Genomic DNA, 21,145 nt, shown 5'->3' with positions numbered 1-21,145 from the left:
TCTTGATGTAATCTTATGTTTTGTTCATTTTAATCCTAGGGGCAATAGACTATATATATACACATTATACACACAGGGGCAGGGATTAGCTATGTGGTAGACTGTATGATCTAGATTTGTATGCTAACCACATAATGACAAAATTAGCTAAGGACGTGTAACAGAGATCGTATCTGACAATAGGCAAAGCCTGACTGTGGGTTGGTAACAATGGATTTCAAAGTAGATAGAACCTGTAGTCAGAGAGGGTAAGCAAGAAGCAGCAGCACATGGTCTAGTAGATAAGAAGTTAGGAAAAGGTTGGGCTGAAAATTTTATCCCTTTCTTCTTACAGTGTTAATTGAAGGCATATCAGGAGAGTTCCTCTAAAATTTGAATGCTTATTAGTGAGTGACCCTAGAAAAATTTCTTGTTTTTTTTTTTTGAAATTTTGTTTCAGTCATAAAGAAGCTGTCTCCTAAATTAGTTGAAATTTATGAGCATAAATACAAAAGAAAGATAATTTGGGTTTGATGTATTGAGCATGAGTTTAAATGCAAGTATTATCTTTAAAAATAAGATTATGGATCTGGGTAGTGGTGGCACACGTCTTTAATCCCAACACTCAGGGAGGCAGAGGCAGGCGGATCTCTGTAAGTTTGAGAAACCCTATCTTGAAAAACCAAAATAATAATAATAATAATAATAATAATAAATGGGCACTGGGAAGATGGCTTAGTCTGTACAGTACTTGATATATAAACAAAAGGACTTGAGCTCAGATCCTCAGCATCCATGTTAAGAGCTGGGTGCAGTGGTTCAGACCTACAATCCCAGTATTAGGGTTGCAGAGACAGAAGGATTTAGCCGTCTCTCTTGCTGGCCTTCATGTACACTCTGATCATATGCACGCATGCACGTATTCGTGCGCGCACCCACACCCACAGCCTACGAACAAAAGCCTTATGGCTGGTTGTTAGCAGCTTATATTTAGGATTGATTACAGAAATAGTTCTTTTGTTCTAGGCATATAGCTCCTTAAAATCTTGGATGTTTTGTTTCTACTTCATTTGAGCAGTCTTGTGGTACCTTCTTTATCTTAACTCTCATTGCTGAAAAATCTGCAGTAGTGACAGAGGTATCCAGTTATTTTTCCAAGATCAGCTAGAAAAGACCCAGTTGGGAATTCTTAGGCTATAGGAATACTTTTACCAAAATAGTGCCATTGTTTCAGGCTAGGAATCTTTTCCTCTATATTGGGCCTTACAAAGTGGCTTTTTTTTTTTAAATTTACTCATGTTTGTTGAGTTTGTGTTCTCTGTAAGAATCGATCTTCTTGGAATCGTTCTTGGAACTAGAAAAGGTGTATTTAAAAAGATCAATACACCATGCTGAAATACGAATTTTTCTTCAGAACTTTTGTGGGAACCTGTAAAAGAGATTTTTTTGTTCCCTACTCTGCCTCCCAGAAAATATTTATCACCCTTCTCCAGGCGTTTATAAGGCATACTGAAATCTGGTGGAATACTGACTAAGGTCCGTGAAGTTAGAGTTTTTTTCTTTCTCTTTGGTGGTAGGGGATGGGTTCCAACTTGTGTTCTCAGCACCTAGAACTAAGTAAGCGACTGAATAAAGATACTGCAAGTTCATTCTTATTTTAGATAGAAAATGACAGGAAAACAGAAAGCAAATTAGGAATCTTGATTGAAAATTGACACTAACTTTTAGTTTAGTGGCTAGCTCAGTTGCTGATTATGTGAATCAATTAAAGCTATTAATAAAATATTTTGAAGAATACTGCATACTTTGTTAGTGGAAGAGATATTTTTTTCTTTTCCATTTTTTTCTTTGGTATACTTAAGTTTATCCCTGACTGGATATAATGCATTTTTCGTAAAGAATGTATAATAGATTCATTGTTCACAAAACTTTTGATAGCTATAAGACCTACTGTAAGTCACATCAGATTTTTTAAATTCTAAAGATACCTTAATTTAAAAGATAAAGATATTTGTGTTTTTTAAAAAAATATCATCTGAACATGTAAATTTAGGTTTAGAAATAAAATTTTGATTTTTTAAAGTTTTATATTTCCATATAAGTCTCTCAGTTCAGTTTTGCATGCAAAGAAATGATTCTGTTTTATGATCTGATCTTTCAATATTTTTCAAATGTATTTGTTTTATTTTATCTTTGGTATGATTATGAAATTATCACTTGCTATTCAGCTTGATAGACATATTGCTTTAGCATAAATCTGTTCTTGCTAGCAATAGCCTTTGGAACCTAAATGCTGCATCATTAATTGGGGATTTAACACCTTATAATGTAAAATTATATAGGAATGCATAACTAAATATGTAAGAATCAAATAATGAGGGCAGTCAACAAAGGAACTGCTTTATGTCTTTTAATAGGAATTGTGAATTTAGGTACTTTGATTTTATAAATTTAAATTATGTAGTTGCTAAGAATAGAACTTTTATTTTTTATAGTAAAAGTGGAGAGGGCATCAGGTATGTGTGTGTTTGTGTATGCATGTGTTGAAACTTTTTTATCTACCTGTATACATGTGTCAAATATATGTATCTCTCATTTATTTAATGTGACTACCAGTCAAGTGTTATTAAGTAGGGGGTTCTAGAGTATATCACTGCAAGAAAGAAATACTGGCAGTTTTTGTTAGAATAATAAAAATGAGCTCCAAGAACAAAGATTAGAATTTTGAAAATATGTCCACTATCATGAGCTTTGAATCTTCCCAGTACTTTAAAAAGAGATTTTTTTAAAAATCTCTTTCAGTTAGTGTTAACAAATACAACTAACTATATAAGGTGTTTCAACTATGAAAGCTGAACTGCTGAAGTCAGTAAACCAATCTTTTTATGATTAATGTATATTTTTAAAATTTTGTACAGTATATAAGAGTTATTCAAGGTGAAATCTGAGTAAAGGGGAATTCACTTATTGATAAAGTTGCAAATTTCACATCACCATTAATATTTTAGAAACAATCCCTTATTTTGCATTCCAGTGTAGTACCCAATACTACTATTTTCTGAGCCAGCATGGGGGCATACACTTGTAATCCTAGCAGTGCCCATAGCTGTATGAATAGTCTTCCTTTTTCAGTTACCTGATTTTATTTTCTTCTTACGTTTCAACCATAACAACATACTTTAATAGATTGAATGCATTAGTAGAAAATAATTCCAGTAAAGTTGTATTTAAGAGATAAGTTTTTTTAAAAAAAGCTATACAGTGCTATTCTTCTTACTAAAAGACAGGATGTAGCTTTAAACTTGTGGTCCTAGTGCTGGGATTACATGTACATGACACCACACTGGCTCATAAAATAGGTTTTTAATGTATATATGTTACATTAAATGTAATGAGTTGGTTTTATTTTGTTTTTGAGACAGGATCTCACTATGTAGCCCTGTTTGTCCTGGAACTCTCTTTGTAGACCAGGCTGACTTTGAATTCACTGAGATCCATTTTACCTCTGCCTCTGTAACCCTCTCCTCTGCTTTTTCTTCTTCCTCTTCCCCCCTTTTCTTTCCTTACTCATTCACTCCCCCTCTCCCCCCTCCCCCCCCCGCACCACCACCCAGTCTTGCTTTGTAGCTCAGGAAGGTCTGGAATTTATGTTGATACTCCTGCTTCAGCTTCCTCAAGTGTTAAGACAAGTGTGAACTGCTGTCCCTGGTTTCCTATTAAGTTGTTAAGGTGTCATGGAATCACCTCTGCTGTTTCAAATTTGAGCATATTTTGGTGGATAGGTAGGAGCGAATATGTACATCTAGTAAGTGTACATTCATCTACTATTAGTTATGCTCTGTAACGACTGTATGTTTCTATATGTAAGTTTGATGTGGTTTTGAGCTTTATTAATTCATGTTCTTTCATTTTTGTGACTTGTTCGTCGCATGTGTGAAAAGGTTATTTTCCTAGTAGAGGAAGTTAAGGTTAATATTTATCATGGAAATACACCCTATAATCATCCTGTACCCTGGAGGCTGAGGCAAGAAAATTGAGAGTTTGAAGCAACTTGGTCTATATAGCAGTGAGATTCTGTCTTAAAAATTAAAAGGAATTACTCTTCCCCCTTTTTTGAAAAACGAAAAGTATTATTATTGGTCATGAAGATGGAACATGCATTTTACACTGTGATTATAATGTGTTTTCCCCTGAAATTCATAAATATATTGTGGGTTATTCACCAGTGCTTTTTAAAATGGCTGAAAATATGCTATAACATCTGTCTGATAAAGTAAAAAAATGAACAAAATGTGTCTTCAGGTGAATGATTTTCTGAAGGAGAAATGGTGCAGATGAGTAATCAAAGTATTAAATTATTAAAAACAACTAACTGTTTTGGTTTTTATTGAATCTTAATTATAGACTTTCTTTTGTAAGTCAAGTTGAAAAATTGCCTCACTAAAATTTTGAAGGCCTCAGGACATGTTATATCATAATTTACTTGTTACACAAAAGTGACTTCATTTTTTGGCATTAATGTATGCTTTCTTCATGTAGGAGAATATATAAAAAATTGGAGGCCAAGATATTTCCTTTTGAAGACAGATGGTTCATTCATAGGCTATAAAGAGAAACCTCAAGATGTGGACTTACCTTATCCCCTCAACAACTTTTCTGTAGCAAGTAAGTATATAACAATTGTTAATTCATCTTGGGTTCATTTATTTGCATGGCTTTATGTGTCATATGTGTTAATGTATCTGAAAAACCAGTACAAAAGTTTAGGTTTACATTTAATTCCAAAGAAATTATAAACTCTGCAAGAATTTTCAGCTCTTTTAAGATAGAGACTTCAATCTTATGCAGTGCAATATAGTTTTATTATTTTTATATTTAGAGTTTGAATATGAAAAATATAATTGCCCAACTATGTGTCTTATGTTTTTCATTATAAAATAAACATAAGGAACTGTAAAATTGGGCCTAATATCTTATGCTATTTACTACATTTCCTCCAGAATTCCGTCGCAGTGTTTGGTTGGTTGATTGATTATATAAATGTTTTCTATTAGAAATCATTTTCTAAAATTATTTTATATTTTTAGTTATAGTTGTATTTCTTATTAATAGCTAACAAAATGACTGTGATAATATTAACATTGATTATTTTTATACTTATTTTTATGTTATGACCAAGCTCTTATACTTACTGATCCAATAAAAGGATCTTGCTGTGCTAATTTAGATAGAGCATTTTTTAAGTTCAAATTTGAGTATGTAAGAACTAGGTAGAGATAAAAATTTTAACTAGACAATTTCCTGTACTCTGTTTTAATTGGATTTTATCTGTTAGATATAGTTGAAAAAATTGGAGGTAAAACTGAAGTTTATAAACATAATTATAGACCTTATAAATCTTATAAAGAAAATCTTATAAAACATTTAAGTATTACAAAATTAATTTTACCTTATAGGAACTTCAAACTTTATTTTCAGTTTTAAAAATAAACCTAAAAGAGTATGGAATTACAAATAATTGTAGAATACTAACTTTATTATTCCAGGTTTTTTATCTGAAAGTTTTTTATATGCAACATGTTTTGATCATGCCCATTGCCCTCTTGCATATGTCTCCCAGATCCTCCCTGAGAACTAATTTGAAACCCTCTTCATTCATGTCAGGAAATTTTCTTGTGGATTTTTTTTTATTTTTGAAATGAAAGCTCCCTGTCATGATATAAATTATACACGCACATTTTTGTATGTGCTTGTACATGTGTGTATTAAGGAAAACAGCCTTTTCAGCATCAAAGCATGTTCATTATATATTAATTGCTCTACTAAGAAAGAAATTATTTTAAATCATTTTGACAATTTGAACAGTATCTTTTGAGTTTTTAAGTTGTTTTAAGATATGTATTTTCAGTCTAAAGGTATTTTGGTTGAACAGTTGTTTATTAAGGTGATAGAAATTAATCTTTTAAGCAGTTTCCATGTACTGCCTAAATAGTTTATTTATTTTACGAGCAGTTCTATTGGTTTGTCTGAAATAATTTCTGAAAGTGCAGAAAAATCTCTATCTGCTGATCAAAATGCAGCATTTTTTGACCTTATGAAATTTCACACCCCAACAAGTTTTAAAGACATACTGTATGTCACAGTCTGCCAACATCTGCTCTCACACTTCCACTGGCAGAGGCTGAAATGAATGTGTACTGTGGAAAGAGATCCTATTTAGTGACTGACAGCTTTTCCACAGAATAAATAGCGGTTGACATCTGTAATTTTTACTTGCACAACCAAATACTTGTTGGTACTTGACTTTCACAGGTAAAGTTGTAGTTGAACCCCAAATTTTCAGAATTATTACCTTAGATCTTACTATGACTCCATCATTTAATTTTTTTAATTTGTAAGGCTTTACGGTAACCTTAAATTATATACATAATTAAGGAAGTAATACCTTAATTGAAAGGACATGAATGAAAGAAAAGGTCCTAATTTCAACTTTGGCACATGCCCCGAGTGTGTTTAGAAGCAGATCTATTTATTTTTTTGCATTTAAAAGTATTTATTTTATTTTTATTGAAAAAATTTCTGCCTCCTCCCTGCCTCCCATTTTCCTCTCCCTCCCCCCACTCCTTTCCCCCTGCCCCCACTCCTTTCCCTCTCTCTCTCCAGTCATTTTTTTAAACTCTGATCGGAACACTTCCCTCATCAGCATCCTGGACTTTGTAAGGTAGAGTTTGAGCAGGCCCATGAAGATTAAGTAAATAAAAACTAATTCAAACAAAGGAGGAGGTATTAAAGGCAGAGAGTGACAATTTTTTTTGAGACATTGTTCAGGAAAAAACCCTGCACACCCTATTTTCTTTGGCTGATAGTTCTTTACTTGCCTTGGCCTACATTGCAGTATTGTTCTCAAAGAGGCTGGAGAGATGGCTCAACAGTTAATAGTACTTGTTGACTATGGCTCACAGCCATCTGAAACTCTGATTCCAGGGGATCTGACACCCTCTTCTGGCCTCCATGCGCACCTTCATGCATGGGGAACACATTTGGATAAGCAGGCGGACACATATGAACATAAGTAAAAATAAATTTTAAAATTTAAAAGAATTTGACTAGCTTAGTATTTCTCAGATATATTAGAAATACTATATTTTCCGTTGATAGCTACAATTGGAGTCCCCTATTCTTTTACTAATTAAAAATGTTCCTTCATGAGCTGGCTTGGGAGATGGGTCAGTTGATTTATCGGCTTTCTGTGCTGAAATGAGTGCCTGAGTTTGAAATGAGGGCCCAGCCACCCTCTAAAACAGGTGCAGCAGAGCATGCCTTTATTCTAAGTCTCCAGTGGCTTGGTCAACCAGCCTAATCAGTGCACTCTAGGTTTAGTGGTGGATTACCTCAAAAGCAGTCTGGCCGTCACATATATGTGCACACACAAGTGCTAATATGTACATATATGTGGACTTAAGTACAGTTTCACAGAAACAGGCTTTTTACTCATTTGAAAAAAATTTTTTAAAAAACTTGAAAGATTTAATTTTTTTTCTCTCCAATCTTATATCTAATTTTCATCCCTTCTTCATAACATTGCCTAGGCTAGGGGTATATCTCAGTAGTAGAGTACATGTTTAGCATACATAAGACCCTGGGTTTGAGCCTGGTGTTGGTTATGTACACCTTTAACCCTAGCGCCTCGGAGGCAGAGGCAGGTGGATCTCTGAATTAGAGGCCAGCCTGGTCTACAAAGTGAGTTTCAGGACAGCTAGAACTGTAACGAAGAGACACCCTCTCTTGAAAAACAAATAAATGAACAAACAAAAAGACTGGGTTTAGTTCCCTAGTATATGAAAAAAAATTCTCAAAATCCTTCTATTCTCAGTGATTCCATTTTTTTTCTTTAAGGATTTCTTTTTATGCATTTGAGTGCTCTATCTGCATGTACACCTGCATGCCAGAAGAAGGCATCAGATCACTCTAGGCAACTGTGAGCCACCATGTGTTGATGGGAATTGAACTGAGGAGGAACAGCCAGTGATTTTAACGACTGAATCACCTCTCCATCCCCTAATTCTACTTCTTAACTGCTGTATCTGACTGCTTCTCTATCTCATCGAAACCACTGCTGCTGATTTCTTCAGTGGTTACCTCATTTCTAACGGGGGGAGGAGAGTAAACATTTTTTCTTCCTATATTGAGTTCATAGCTAAGGACTCTATAAACTCTATAAAAGAAAAGCATACACATACATTTTTTTCAGCATTGATTTTTGTCTAGACTTTAGAAACTAAGACTCAAAGAAGACTTGTATGTTTTTGTGTTTTGGGTCCCCCACTAAAGTTTCACTGTACAGCCCTGATTGGTCTGGAACTTTCTATGTAGGCTAGGCTGACTTCATACTGACAGAGATCTTCTTCCCTCGGCATCCCCAGCGATGGAATTCAAGGCATGTGGATTAATGAAGAGGTAGATAATCATGGGGAAATATGACTGAGAATATGGATTATAGTAATGGTAATAGGTTGGGGAGACCTGAGCAAGGCCTGTGTGTTGAGAACTGCATAGATGAGGATATTTCCCTAGGAATAGGAATGGTACTTGTTAGAGGAGGAGCTAAGACCTGCTGCACAGGAGACTCAGCAAGTCTTTACTAGGTTAATGACTTGTTCAGGGGAAATGGGATGGGCATGAGAACATGGAACGTGACTTTCTTGCTTTACTTTTTCCTTAAATACCGAGGTAAAAACCCCTCATTAAGCTTAAACTTAATTTTCAGTTTTAATTTGTTTTCTAGATTGGCATAGAGACTACATTTTATCTGCTGACCAAGATTTGAGATCGTCTTTTCCTCTGTGTTGTGTGGTTTCTCTGTGTCCTTGTGTTTTCCTTTGCATTGTGGATAATTTGCGTACAGTAAAGTATATAGTATTTAAGAAACCTCTGGCTCAGGACTTGATCACATTTTTCCTGAACTTGTAGTTACAAACTGTCCACCTTATTCCCACTTTTTCATGTATTCAGACCAAGCTGCTCTCCTGAGAATTATGTTGTCACATTTCACTTAATTTCACTATTAAGTTATTGTCACCATAGATGTTTTATAGCCTTCACTTGTCCTAGACTGTTCTCAAGATGGTTCTCTATTTTTCCCCTAGTTATTCAGTGTTTCAGTTCTGCCTCTGCTGGAGCAGAAACCTGGATCTGTTCCCCTTCTTTTCTTTTCCTTCATATCTTTACCACACTCTCAGTTCATATCTAGTTCTGCTGATTTTATTCTTATATTTGAATCTACATAGTAAGTATGTAGGTATTTGAACATACTAGATTCAAATATGTAGGTTCAAACATAAGAATTGTAATGATTTTTCTGGAAAGAATCACTCTCTTACTCTCTGATGCAGATTCTTACTAGCTTCTCTGCCTCTAGTTTGTGCCATTCATATTCTTCCTTCACTTGTCTGTCAAAATGATCTTTCTAAAATTACATCCTAACTATGCCATGCATCCCCCCATGAAAACCCTGCTTTGGATCTCCATTGCCTACTGGATGACATCCAGCTCCCTTAATGTATCATACCAGGATCTCTTCAATCTGGCCTCTTCTTTCAGCTCCTGCTTCATGTCTCTCTGTCTGCAGTTCTGCTCAACACTGCTGAGCTGCTTACAACTCCCTTGGGACTTTGCTGCTCCTCTACTCCTTCGCTTGTCTTCTGACTGGAATGGCCTTAACTTCTATTTGGCTGTGCAATTTTCTTTTGTCCTTTAATTCATATTTAAATTTCTTTGCTCATTCATTCCTTCAAAATTATTCCCTTGCCTTTCTCAAACAGGTGTGTGTGTGTGTGTGTGTGTGTGTGTGTGTGTGTGTGTGTGTGATCTTTTTGGTTATCTATTTCATGAATATGTCCCACCTTACTCATCTGAGTTATTTTAGGTGAAGTAGTTTAATCCTATCTTCTAGTGTCTATATATTATGACTTTAATGGTTATTCTTGAAGATCTGAGAAGATATTGTGTTAATTTCTTCTTTTTATATAAAAAATGAAATCTTTGAAATCAGAGTTTTGTTTAATGTTATCTTAGGTAATGCTTTTTAAATATCAGGATTAAAACTCTATACTCTAGGCTGAAGAGATGGCTCAGTAGTTAAGAGTGTATAATATTGACTTGAGTTCAACTCACAGCCCTTATATCAGGTGACTCATAACTGCCAGTAACTTCAGCTTCAGGGAAACTGACACCTCTGGCCTCCATAAGTACCAGCCTCACTGGCACAGAACCAGTCCCTCATATATATTTAAAAATAAAATGAACCTCTATTGTTTAAATGTTGGTCTTTTCCCTGTCTTCATACTAGAATATTATGTTAGTTATTATGTACTTCTCACTATCATGCAGTGCCTAAAAAAGCAACTGAAGGCAGGAAGGTTTACTTTGGCTCATAACTTTTGAGGTTGTCCTCAGTGCAGGTTCACAGCGAAGCATGGCTTTGTGATGAAAGCATGTACCAGGGAAAAGTGCTTTACCTTACGATCAGGGAGCAAAAAAGAGAAAGGACCAGGGTCCTATAATGGCCACCTTCAAGAATAGGGTACCAGTAACATAAGTTCCCAGGAGGCCCATTGTTTAAAGTTTCCACCATTTCCCAAGGGCTCCATGCTAAGCACCAAGCATCAAACATGTGTCAAGGGAGCATATATAAGATCTACTAATAGCAAGAAGTTTTCATCTTCCCTTTTCATAGATTTAGAGTAATAATAAACAGTACTTAAATTGTAAGTACCTGTTGGCATGCAGAATGGACATTCATGAAGTTCTAAAGGATGTGGATAACAACAATTGGCTTTTATTCTAATCTGAGTGTATTAAATAAAATATGGACTGTGAATGAGGCATCTCCTAAATGCAGTGAAGGAGAGATGAAATGTATATATTTTTTAAAACAGTACAATCTACAACTTGACTTATTTCTTATAATCATAGATTGAGGTCATCTGAGGTCATCTTTGAGAAAATATACATATTGGGTTGAAAAATACTGCTAAAATAAGCATTGTCACAAGTACATAAAGAAAAGTAGCTTTTCTGTTTAGTAGTCATGGTCCCTGATATTTTACAGCCATTATCTTTTTTACTGAATTCAAAGATTATTAAACTACAAAGTAGAAATAATTCCTTTATGGAAGACTGAGTGAGTAACTACCTAGATGTTCTTAGGTTCATCCATTTTCCCATGTTTTCTTCTTACTCTACATAGTGTGGAGCAGGTATACCAGCAATTGTCCCCAAGAAGCACCTCTAAGAACTCTTGCCTTCTTATGTGTTTCACATGTTGGTCCATCCCGAAAAAGTCTCTTATCCAAAACTTTTCTTTAATATCTTATATAAAAAAAGGACATCTACATTTCTAGACCATTTTTAAAAAATGAATGTTCTCTGTCTAACCTATTTTTTCCTTGTTTTTAAAGAGGAAAATTATGGGTCTTAAAACCATAGAAATAATCTTTTATGCCTGAATAAACATTAAATATAGCTATCAGATATGGAGAAAAATCAGTCTTAGTTCTAATCAAGATATATGGGGAGAGAGATTTATGACTTAGCAACAACCCAGTATGTCTAGAAAGCCATAAGCTGCATATATAGATATGGATTATGAGAGTTCAGAATAATTCAGTTTTAAAGGTTTGTTGATCATTTTACTTAATGCCTACAGGATTATATCATAAAGTTTTATATGTAGGAATTTGATATAGAGACTGGATATCATATTAACATTGCACATATAGTAGGGGAAGAAAAAATAGGTTTAGTTGCCAAAATTAATTTTTCTTTCTTTTCAAAATTAATTTTCGTAGAAAATAAATGTTATAGACTTGTAAAAAAGCAACATGTATTTTCTATAGTTATGTCAGAGTTTACTTTTGAGCTGTTAACAAGAGCTCTCAATGATAGGGTTTGGAAGAAGAAAGGTATTATTAATTACATAAGCATTTTAAGTCAGAAATTAATACCTTGCTTGAGCATCTGGTTAAATTGTGTGGTGATAGGTGTGCATCTTCAAACAAACAAACAAAAAACCACTGTCAGTCATTGCTTTATGTTACCAGCCAGCTCAGGTTTTTTTTTTTTAATTCTCCCTGGATTGTGTTAACAGTCTCCTCATTGCTTTCTTATGTTCAGATATTCTCATCTCTGCAGCACTTGGGGGCAATGCATAGGATATGTCAGGAACAACGTTGTGCAAATACTATTCCTTTTCTCAGAAAAAAATCTTAAGAGTTGCTCCATTTTTTTTACGTGGGGAAGCTGAATTATTACTATTTTTACTTATCTATAAAGAGTTATAAAAATAATCATATAAATGTTTATATACCTTATATCTTTTCAATATTTTTATATATGCCTTAATATTCCATAATTTTTGTTGTGGTAGTGGTGGAGATCGAATCCAGTGCCTAACACATATTTGGAAACTCTTTTGACGAGGTACACCCTCTATGAATATTTTATATGTAAATTGCCACAGTCTGTTGAGTTCAGTTCTATGAACATTTATTAGTGGTTTTCTTTGAATGACTTCTTAGAGTATTTTATATACTTAATCCTTTGAAGATTAGGTGTGTTTTTATTCTTAATTGTGAGGAAACTTAGATAAATGGGAAATGAAGTCTAGTAGTAGGTATATCTCACTATAAGAAGTAGATACCTTATTTAAAAATAAACCAGAAATAGTATAAATGTAGTCAAATGACTTTTGAGGGATGAAGTTTCTGCAGGCTGAGGAGTGCCCACACGACAAGTGTTGCCCTTGTGTAGTCAGAAGTTGCCTTTTTCTTTTCACAGTCTTTCAGTATCTTTCTAATTTTTTTTTTAAAAAACGTTGCTTACTATGTATTGGGAAAAAATTAAAATTAAGTTGTTTGTAAATTGAATTACTATTGCTTTAGAAAGGGAGAGAATGTTGTAGGTAATGGTTTTAAGGAAAGCAGGCCAGGACTGGTAAGCCACATCATCTTACAGTCTGTGACACCACGATGGAAGCAGACCCCAGCAGAAAAAGCCTCTGCTCCTACTCTTCTCTTTCTGCCACAGGCTTTCCAAGGTCAATCATCTCTTACCTGTCTCTAAGAGATGGTCTGTCTATAATTGTTACTAAATTCTGTTTATGTTCTATTGACTCTTTTTCCTTGTTTGCTATTGTGTTCCTAAATTACAATTTACAAATATATATACTCAGATTTGAAACTGCTTATCATGTGTGTTAACTTAATACGTGTATTTAGACTCTATAGGAACAGAGCTGGTAGAGTGGAAATACCAATATATGAGATTTATTAGAGTGGCTTATAGGCTCTGATTCAGGTAGTTGAACAGTGACTGTCTCTTGATGGCAATTGTTTAGACCATGAGACTGATTTCTGAGTATTTCCAGTCTGGTGCTGGAGTCCCAGGGAAGTCCTGGAGTGCTGCTGGCTTTCTGTGTTGGGTTCCTGAAGAAGTAGTTTCTAATAACCAGTGAAGGAATGCCTCAGCAACAAGATAGATAAACTTACTAGTGAGTGAAGGCAAGGAAGCAAAAGGCAAAAGCTTCCATCTTTCATGGTCTTTTTATGTGGGCTGCTACTAAAAGTTGTGGCCCAGATTTAGGGTGGGCCTTCCCACCTTTTAAATAATCCAGTCAGGAAAAATCCCTCACAAGTGTGTCTAGTTGTGTAACTGCTTGGGTTTTAGTTAATTTCAGATATAGTCAAGTTGAAAACCAAGATTAGCCATCATAATATTTACATATTTTAGAAAACTTAAGTTCTAATGAATATTTAGAAAGCTTTTTTGGGGAAGTGTCATGTTAACATTGTACCGAGTACTCAGAGAAATGAAGAAGGAAGGAAATAAACTTTTAAAAAATGTTATTATGTGCCACACCGTTTCAGATAATGTTATCTCGTTTTAGCCTTACCTTATAGGTATATATTGTGTTTCCTATTTTGAAAAGGTTCAGAAAAATGTGGCATGCTTATTTGATAGTTGTTGGAACCAGAAGTTAAATGCATGACAAACAAAATGTGAACTTTGAATTCCATGTTAGCTTCAGTACTCCACAGAGAACAGGACATAGTCAGTACCTGAAGAATTTGTAATATAGAAGCAAAAATGCTCTGTGACACTTGAGATTAGTGTTTGAAATGTTCTGTGATTAAAATATGGAGTTGGATTAGGTTTTACAATTATAATATAAAGTTTAGGAGATTCATTAGAAATTGGACTATCAGAAAAATCTCTTTGGAGATTGTTTAGAGAAATAGTAACATTTTAAAGGACAGATTGGCTTCTAGGTAACAGTACTAATCTAATTAAAAAATCATTTCTCAGAAACTTGGCCTGAGTAACTTCCCTCTTGAATTAAGTGGGTATGGAATCCTCAGGAATGAATCAGAGCTTCATGGTATGTCCTTTTCCTGTCCCTGTATATTGTGAAAAATATGGAGGGAAAGGGTTTCTTTCTTAAGGTACAGTTGCTGTGATGAAACATCATGACCAAAGCATCTTGGGGAGGAAATGGTTTATTTCACTCACAGTTCTATATACTAGTTCATCATCAAAAGCAGAAACTCAAGAAGAATAGGAACCTGGAGTCAGGAGCTGATGCAGAGGCCATGGAGGGATACTGCATACTGGCTTTCTCCTCATAGTTTACTCAGCCTGCTTTGTTATAGACCCCAGGACTACCTGTCCCTTTCTAGGGATTTCACCACCCACAATGGGCTAGGCCCTCTCACATCAACCACTATTTCAGAAAATGCTCTACAAGCTTGCCTGCATACCAGTCTTATGGAGGCATTTCTCACTTGGGGTTCCCTCCTCTTAGGTGACTCAAGTTGACATACAGTTAACCATCACGGCCGGGCGGTGGTGGCACTTGCCTTTAATCCCAGCACTCAGGAGGCAGAGGTTGGAGGATCTCTGTAAGTTCAAGGCTAGCCTGGTCTATAAGAGCTAGTTCCAGGACAGGCTCCAAAGCTACAGAGAAACTCTGTCTCAAAAAACAAAACAAAACAAAAAAAATTAACCACTTCAGAGGTATACCGGAAAGAAAGAAACATGCCACTTGAATAAGTTAATAGATTGCTTTACCCACTCCAGGTATTTGTTTTCTTAAAGCCAGAGTTAGGAATTCTGTTAGCTTCCTGGTGTTTCATGTACAGTTTCTCTAGTATCACTGCTATTTCTTGTCTTGTTTAGTAACTTATAAAATAAATATTGCATTTCAAGTCTCATCTTAAGGGTAATATTTTTAAATTAAAAATGCTCTTAACTATAATTTTTAGCTTGCAAAGGATAGATATCTCTTGAAATATTTCATTCATGTGGGAATGGTGTAGTAATGTGGGTAGAGAGAAGAAGGATGGTTGGGTTGAGCACTATCTAATCAAGGTGTAATAAGTCACACATGGTGAACTTATTGTAGAGTTTGTTTTACCTTGAATTGCTTATTGATAGGTCAGTATATTTTAGTTATTCGGGCCAGAATTTATTAAATGTATAGGCCACGAGATACCAAGCCAACTTTGATGCAGAGTTAAGGATCCTTGTATTGTTATCTTTTATTATTGCTGACCCTTGTATTTTCTTCTTTGATATCCTTTCATATTTGAATGGTAGACCAATTCTGCCTGCTGCTTTCCAAATGCAATCAGTTATGACCTGATAAAATATGTACAAGATGTTTGCTTGAGTATATATATTTTTTATCTGATATAGTCCTTGACTTTCTTTTTAGCAAATCATTTTTTGCAACTTAAAGCTTGAATTTTTAGAAAATAGAGATTGTGTGTAGTTTAAATACAATAATTAGAATTGTGCCTATCATAATTGGTGCTTTAATCACATCTTAAAATTAAATAGGAAATTTCCTATCAGGAAGGAAAGAACTGACAGTAAAAAAACCTACTATGAATTACATATTTGACTTTTTGTAAATATATTCACCATGAGAAGCATGGCTTAAACATTATTCCTTTTAAAGAAAAATTAGATAGTAAAGCTGCCTTATAGACATTAAACATGTTCTTACAGTCTCAAAGCAAGTAACTCTAAATCTTAGCTTGAATTCAATTTGATTATATATGAAGTTAAGATTCCTTAAGTAATAAGTAGCCAATACCCACGGACAATGTGATCTTCCAGGTCTGATATATGGTGCATCCACATAGACTCTTATATTCTCAGAGTATATTTTGAGTATGGTGAAACTATTTAGGGTAGATCAGGGTGAATGCAGATATAGTGGTTATTTTGTTAAACAATGATTATTTTGTAAATAAAATATTGTGGAATTTTGAGCAGATTACATAACTGTCCCAAATCAGAATTTTATCATATGTATAATAAAGGAGTTGGATCATCTTGAAAGTCCTTACTTTACAAAATTGTTGATTCCAAATTCTTAAATCATTATTCAAATGAGACTACTACTAATAATACATTACTGCTAATTAAGCATTTGCCTATTATGCATTGTACACATTCATTGTTGCTTTTTTTTTAAAAAAAAAAAACATGTCTGTAGTGTGGCAAAACTTGTGTCAGTGCTAGAACTGTGAACACATCCATGGTGCTCAGGCTTTGGGCCAGCACTCATTATGTTCTCCCTCCTTACTGCAGCATGTCCACCTGCTTAGGGCTTCAGGGTCAGCGTTTTTCTAGTGGGAACTTCAGAAGGTCAGGACTTAACTGTGTCTCTTCACTAGTTTGTCAGTGTCGTAGATCAAATCTTGTCATTCTCATCTAGTATATAAAGATACATTTCAGAGTTTTAGGTTACTTCCATTTAAGGAAAGTGGAACAATGCAGAGGAATCACTAGTGCTTACAGCCTTCAACATTGCTCTTTGAATTACAACAGAAGTTATGGCATAGACAATAAGTTTCAGAGAAAAGACCCTCTGGATATTTTTGGTAAATTATATATATCATTTTTGCAAATTGAATTTGAGGCTCTCATGTTTTGCCACTTCTCCAGAACTGTTAGTGCTATATCACTGCCTTACTCCCCCCTCCTGTGTCTTTGTTGATTTAAAACCATTTGTTATATTTCTTATAATGTTAAATGAGGCCTAAGGCCAGAGTGGAAAGAAGGGCCTTTCAACCTCAGTATTTAGAAATAATATAGAGGAGTTGTTTTGGGTTGGAAATAATACATAATCAAGCAGATGCTAATGAAAAAATGCAGTGCAGAGGAAGAGAAAAGAGATTGGGGTGCTGTTTGGAAGTTCCATAGAGGAGAGTACATTACCCCTTTATTATAACAATGTTTCTGCACTATAATAAGGCCTTTCACTGCAAGTTCAGCCTTTTTCATTCATTTGTTTTGTGCTCTGCTTCCTCTGTTGCTAATTGTCAGCACAATAGTCTTCCAACTATGAAGTCTCAGTGTCCTTTTAGACCAATTTGTCATTGTGTTTCTCTCTCACCCCCAACCCATGGACTCAGAATCTATTACCATGGTTGCATTTTTAGATTTTTTTTGTATGTTTTAAAATGGCAGTGCTTTTGAAACATGCCAGAATAGTTCATGGTAATTGAATCATCTAACTAGCAACAGTTACTGCTTCCAAAATGCATACTGATAGTTTCTATTTCTATAGGCTATTCTTATAGTATGGCTTAAAATACACATATAATATATTTAAACCAATATTTCAGTCATTGTTCCTTTTAAAATTCAGTGTAGTTTGTATTATTTACATATTTATTGTTTAACTTGTAAAGTTTTTGTGACTTTACAAAACTGTATATGTTCCTTCTCCATCAATAACTCCTTATTCTTAAAGATAATTTTACTGACTAAGGAATAAGCAAAATTGCCATAGACTGACAGAGTTGAACAAATTCTGTTATAAGATTCAAAATTAGATTAGTTGATAGACTTCCTTCCTAGAATTCATAAAGCCCAAAGTTCAGTCCTAACACCTTGTCAAATTGGATCTGATGGTGGAGGATTGTAATCTCAGCACTCATGGTAGAAAGCCAAGATGATTGAAGTTCAAGGTCATTTTCAGCTAAAAGGTATATTTGAGGCCAGCCTGGGGTACATGAGATCTTATCTTAAAGGGAAAAAAGATACTAAGCATAAAAAAATTTTGAAGCAGTAAATTGCATTTTGTTATAAATGTCATCAAAATATATACTTAAAATGGTTGAAGTTGTAGATTACTTGTTAAAAGTTACAGATTTTAAAGGGCCATGGCTAGTCTATTGCAATAAATAAATACGAAAATATTGTGCCTAATTACTTACTATTCTATTACTTACTATTCTATTATATGAAAATTCTCTTAGTAAAATGTTGCATGTCAATTTTGTGTTTCAGTTATTGTTTTAAAAATACTACAGTGTATCTTTACTAGAACTTTTATGTATGCAAAGAATGGTTATTCTAGAAAGTTCTCAAGAGGTGTATTTATTTCATGAGAGGCAGAATGTGGTTGGTAGACAACATAAAAACATTGATGTTGAAATTGTTTACCAACAAAATGTGCTTTGGGTTAATAGAGGTTCAAGATTTAAACACACAAATAATATCCCATGTAATACCAAAGTAGTATTTTTAAGTGGTACAGTTTGGAATGCAGGTCACAAAGTGAAAAATAACCTGCCAGAATAGAAAATAATGTTAGTAACCTGATCTTAAACTCATCATGTGTCATGTAATAAATAAAAAGGATTTATTTTATCACTCTTCTTTTATGTGGAAAAAATAATGTTCTCTTAGGATAATAGGTAATTGGCTTAGGCAGCAGTAACTAAAAACGTGGAGCAGGATGTAGGCAAGTTTGGGAGTCGGTTATTTGCCATTAATAAGTAAGTATGTTTATTAACACCAACTTAATTGCTAGTGTTCAGGGTGAGATCCAACTTTGAAAAGAATCCAGAGAGACTGATGTCTTTCTCCTTGGCTATTCCTTACCTGAGAAATAGTCAGTGCCATGAAGCAGGATTCTTCCAGGGACTATTCCTTATCCTGTTCTTATGTCAGAGCCAAGAAATAAAAGACCTCCAATCTTTTCTTTCCCTCAGTATTGTTAGCAGGTAAAAATTATTCTTGATTTCTTCATAAGGAAAAGAAATCAGTGGAGAGAAACAAAGACCAGAAAAGGAATAGAAAGGACAGCAAGGTGGACTAGGTCTAGTCTCCTTGTTCTCAAAGACAGTTTCATAACACTGTGCTCTCTTCAGAAGAGCATGAGATTTGGATTCTTATATTTCTGGAATACATCTTTTAACAGGTTCACACAAGCTATGCATTTTGAACAAGTTGTTTAAATAGTCAGTCCTTAGAGATTCGATCTTATATAAAATGGAGTTTAATAACCAGTGTTTAGTTTTGTGTTTTGAGGTAGAAACCCCCAGGAACCACTCAGAGTGTCATATGTGGCACATGATCATTCAGTGTTTATTCTGAGACTGTTCTCCACTGGACACAGACTTTACCTATCTTCAGTATATTAAATGAATATCTTTTAAGGTGGAGTTGTAATTGGACATCATGTCTTTTTGTCTGAACAATAGTGGAAACATTAAACAAAAGGAAGTATATTAAATGAAAATGTTATACTTATAAATTTAAAAATAAGCTTGCAGTTGGCATCATTTAATTATTCAATATAAACTATGCATATGTTTATAATAAATGGAATGTGTTATGTTCCTTTTACATTGACTATCAAAATCTTTTTTGTTTAAATTTTGAGTTCTTTGAGTGGAGGAAGGTGGTTGTAATTTGTAGCCCTGGCTATCCTGGAACTCCATTTGTAGAACAAGCTAGCCTCAAACTTAGAGAAATCCATCTGCCTCTGCTTCCTGAGTAATAGAATTAAGGATTTATGCCATCATGCACAGGCTCTGTAGAATATGTTTGAAAGGATAAAATTAGTATTTAAAAGATTAAAAGGTTGAAATAAAACCTAAACTTTTAAATATAATCTGAACAGCTAATTTTTCAGAATTTCTTTTGGAGATTATATATATTGGTTTGGCATGTTACAGTCCTGTTAATTGGCTTTCCAGTTTACAGAAAAATTAGAATTTCGAACAAACTTTGTCATCTGGGTTCAGAATGGTGTAAAGTAAGCAGAAGTGTTTGAAATTCAGCTTGTAGTTGGTTACTCCGCAGAAGCTTAACTAATGTAACTGCCTAATGTAAGAGTCAGTTTAACAAACAGCTGAAAGTAATCTTCAAGTTGAGAGCAGATGCTCGCTCTTGAGATGGTAAGATGGAGAATAAGAAGGAAGATGCCCAGTGCTTTGCTCTGGGCTCCATATATCTACAGAAGCAGTCATGTGCATGTTTCACATATACCATGCATACACGCAGGAATAATCTAAAAATTTAGTATTTTTGTGGCATTGTAATACTCATTTTCTAGAGCTCTGGGTTGTGCTAATGATTTCCTTTTAGGCTTGGTTGATTATAGTTAAGATGACTTGTCTACAGGTTAGAGTACGATATGGAGGTCATGTATTATTAGTTAGGATGACTTTTCAAGAGATTAGAGTAGAATATGGAGATCATGCATTATTAGTTTTTCAAAACCTGTTGTGGTCTGTTATGTCCATCAGTTTTACATGAAAATGGGAGACCTAACATTTGATAAATATTTATTCATAATTATTTTCTCGATGTGTTTTTCTCACTCTTAATATACAGTGCCTTTCTTTTTATCTCTTTTGACTAATTTTACTGTGAAGTCCACTATCAGATACCTGAATAGCTCTAACAGCTTGTTTTCAGTTTCTGTTTACTCTTTGTCTTGATCTTTTGATCCCTTTTCCAATGGGATGTACAATTTGGAAACAACAGATAGGTAGATTTAGTTTTTCAATCCAGCCTGTCAAATGGTGTCTCTTCATTGGTGAACTGACATTACTTCATTTTAAAGTGTATATTAAGAGAAGCTATTTTGGAGCTACAGTAATAAAAACAGGCTGGTATTGGCATAAAAACAGATAGGTTGACCAGTGGAATCAAATCAAAGACCCGGATATTAGTCCACACACCTATGAACACCTGATTTTTCACAAAAGAAGCTAAAATTATACAATGGGAAAAAGAAAGCATTTTCAACAAACGGTGCTGGCATAACTGGATATCAACATGTAGAAGAATGAAATTA

General features: G+C 34.3%; 1 protein-coding gene across 6 annotated transcripts in view; it reads left to right on the top strand.

Moving 5' to 3' along the window:
• Positions 1–21,145, top strand: part of Akt3 (AKT serine/threonine kinase 3) — a 227,704-nt gene that overhangs the window by 104,378 nt on the left and 102,181 nt on the right. For 5 of the 6 annotated variants that reach the window (XM_075989265.1, XM_075989261.1, XM_075989263.1 and 2 more), the window contains one exon: positions 4,519–4,644. The exons of the other annotated variant lie outside the window; for it this stretch is intronic. In XM_075989265.1, the coding sequence (XP_075845380.1) occupies positions 4,519–4,644 (126 nt within the window). The remainder of the gene's footprint in view (positions 1–4,518; positions 4,645–21,145) is intronic. 6 annotated transcript variants of the gene reach the window in all.

This window comes from Microtus pennsylvanicus, chromosome 10, assembly GCF_037038515.1.
Source record: "Microtus pennsylvanicus isolate mMicPen1 chromosome 10, mMicPen1.hap1, whole genome shotgun sequence".
In the NCBI taxonomy this organism is placed as follows: Eukaryota; Metazoa; Chordata; class Mammalia; order Rodentia; family Cricetidae; genus Microtus; species Microtus pennsylvanicus.
Note: the sequence above shows the minus strand (reverse complement) of the source record. Positions and strands in the feature narration are given on the sequence as shown.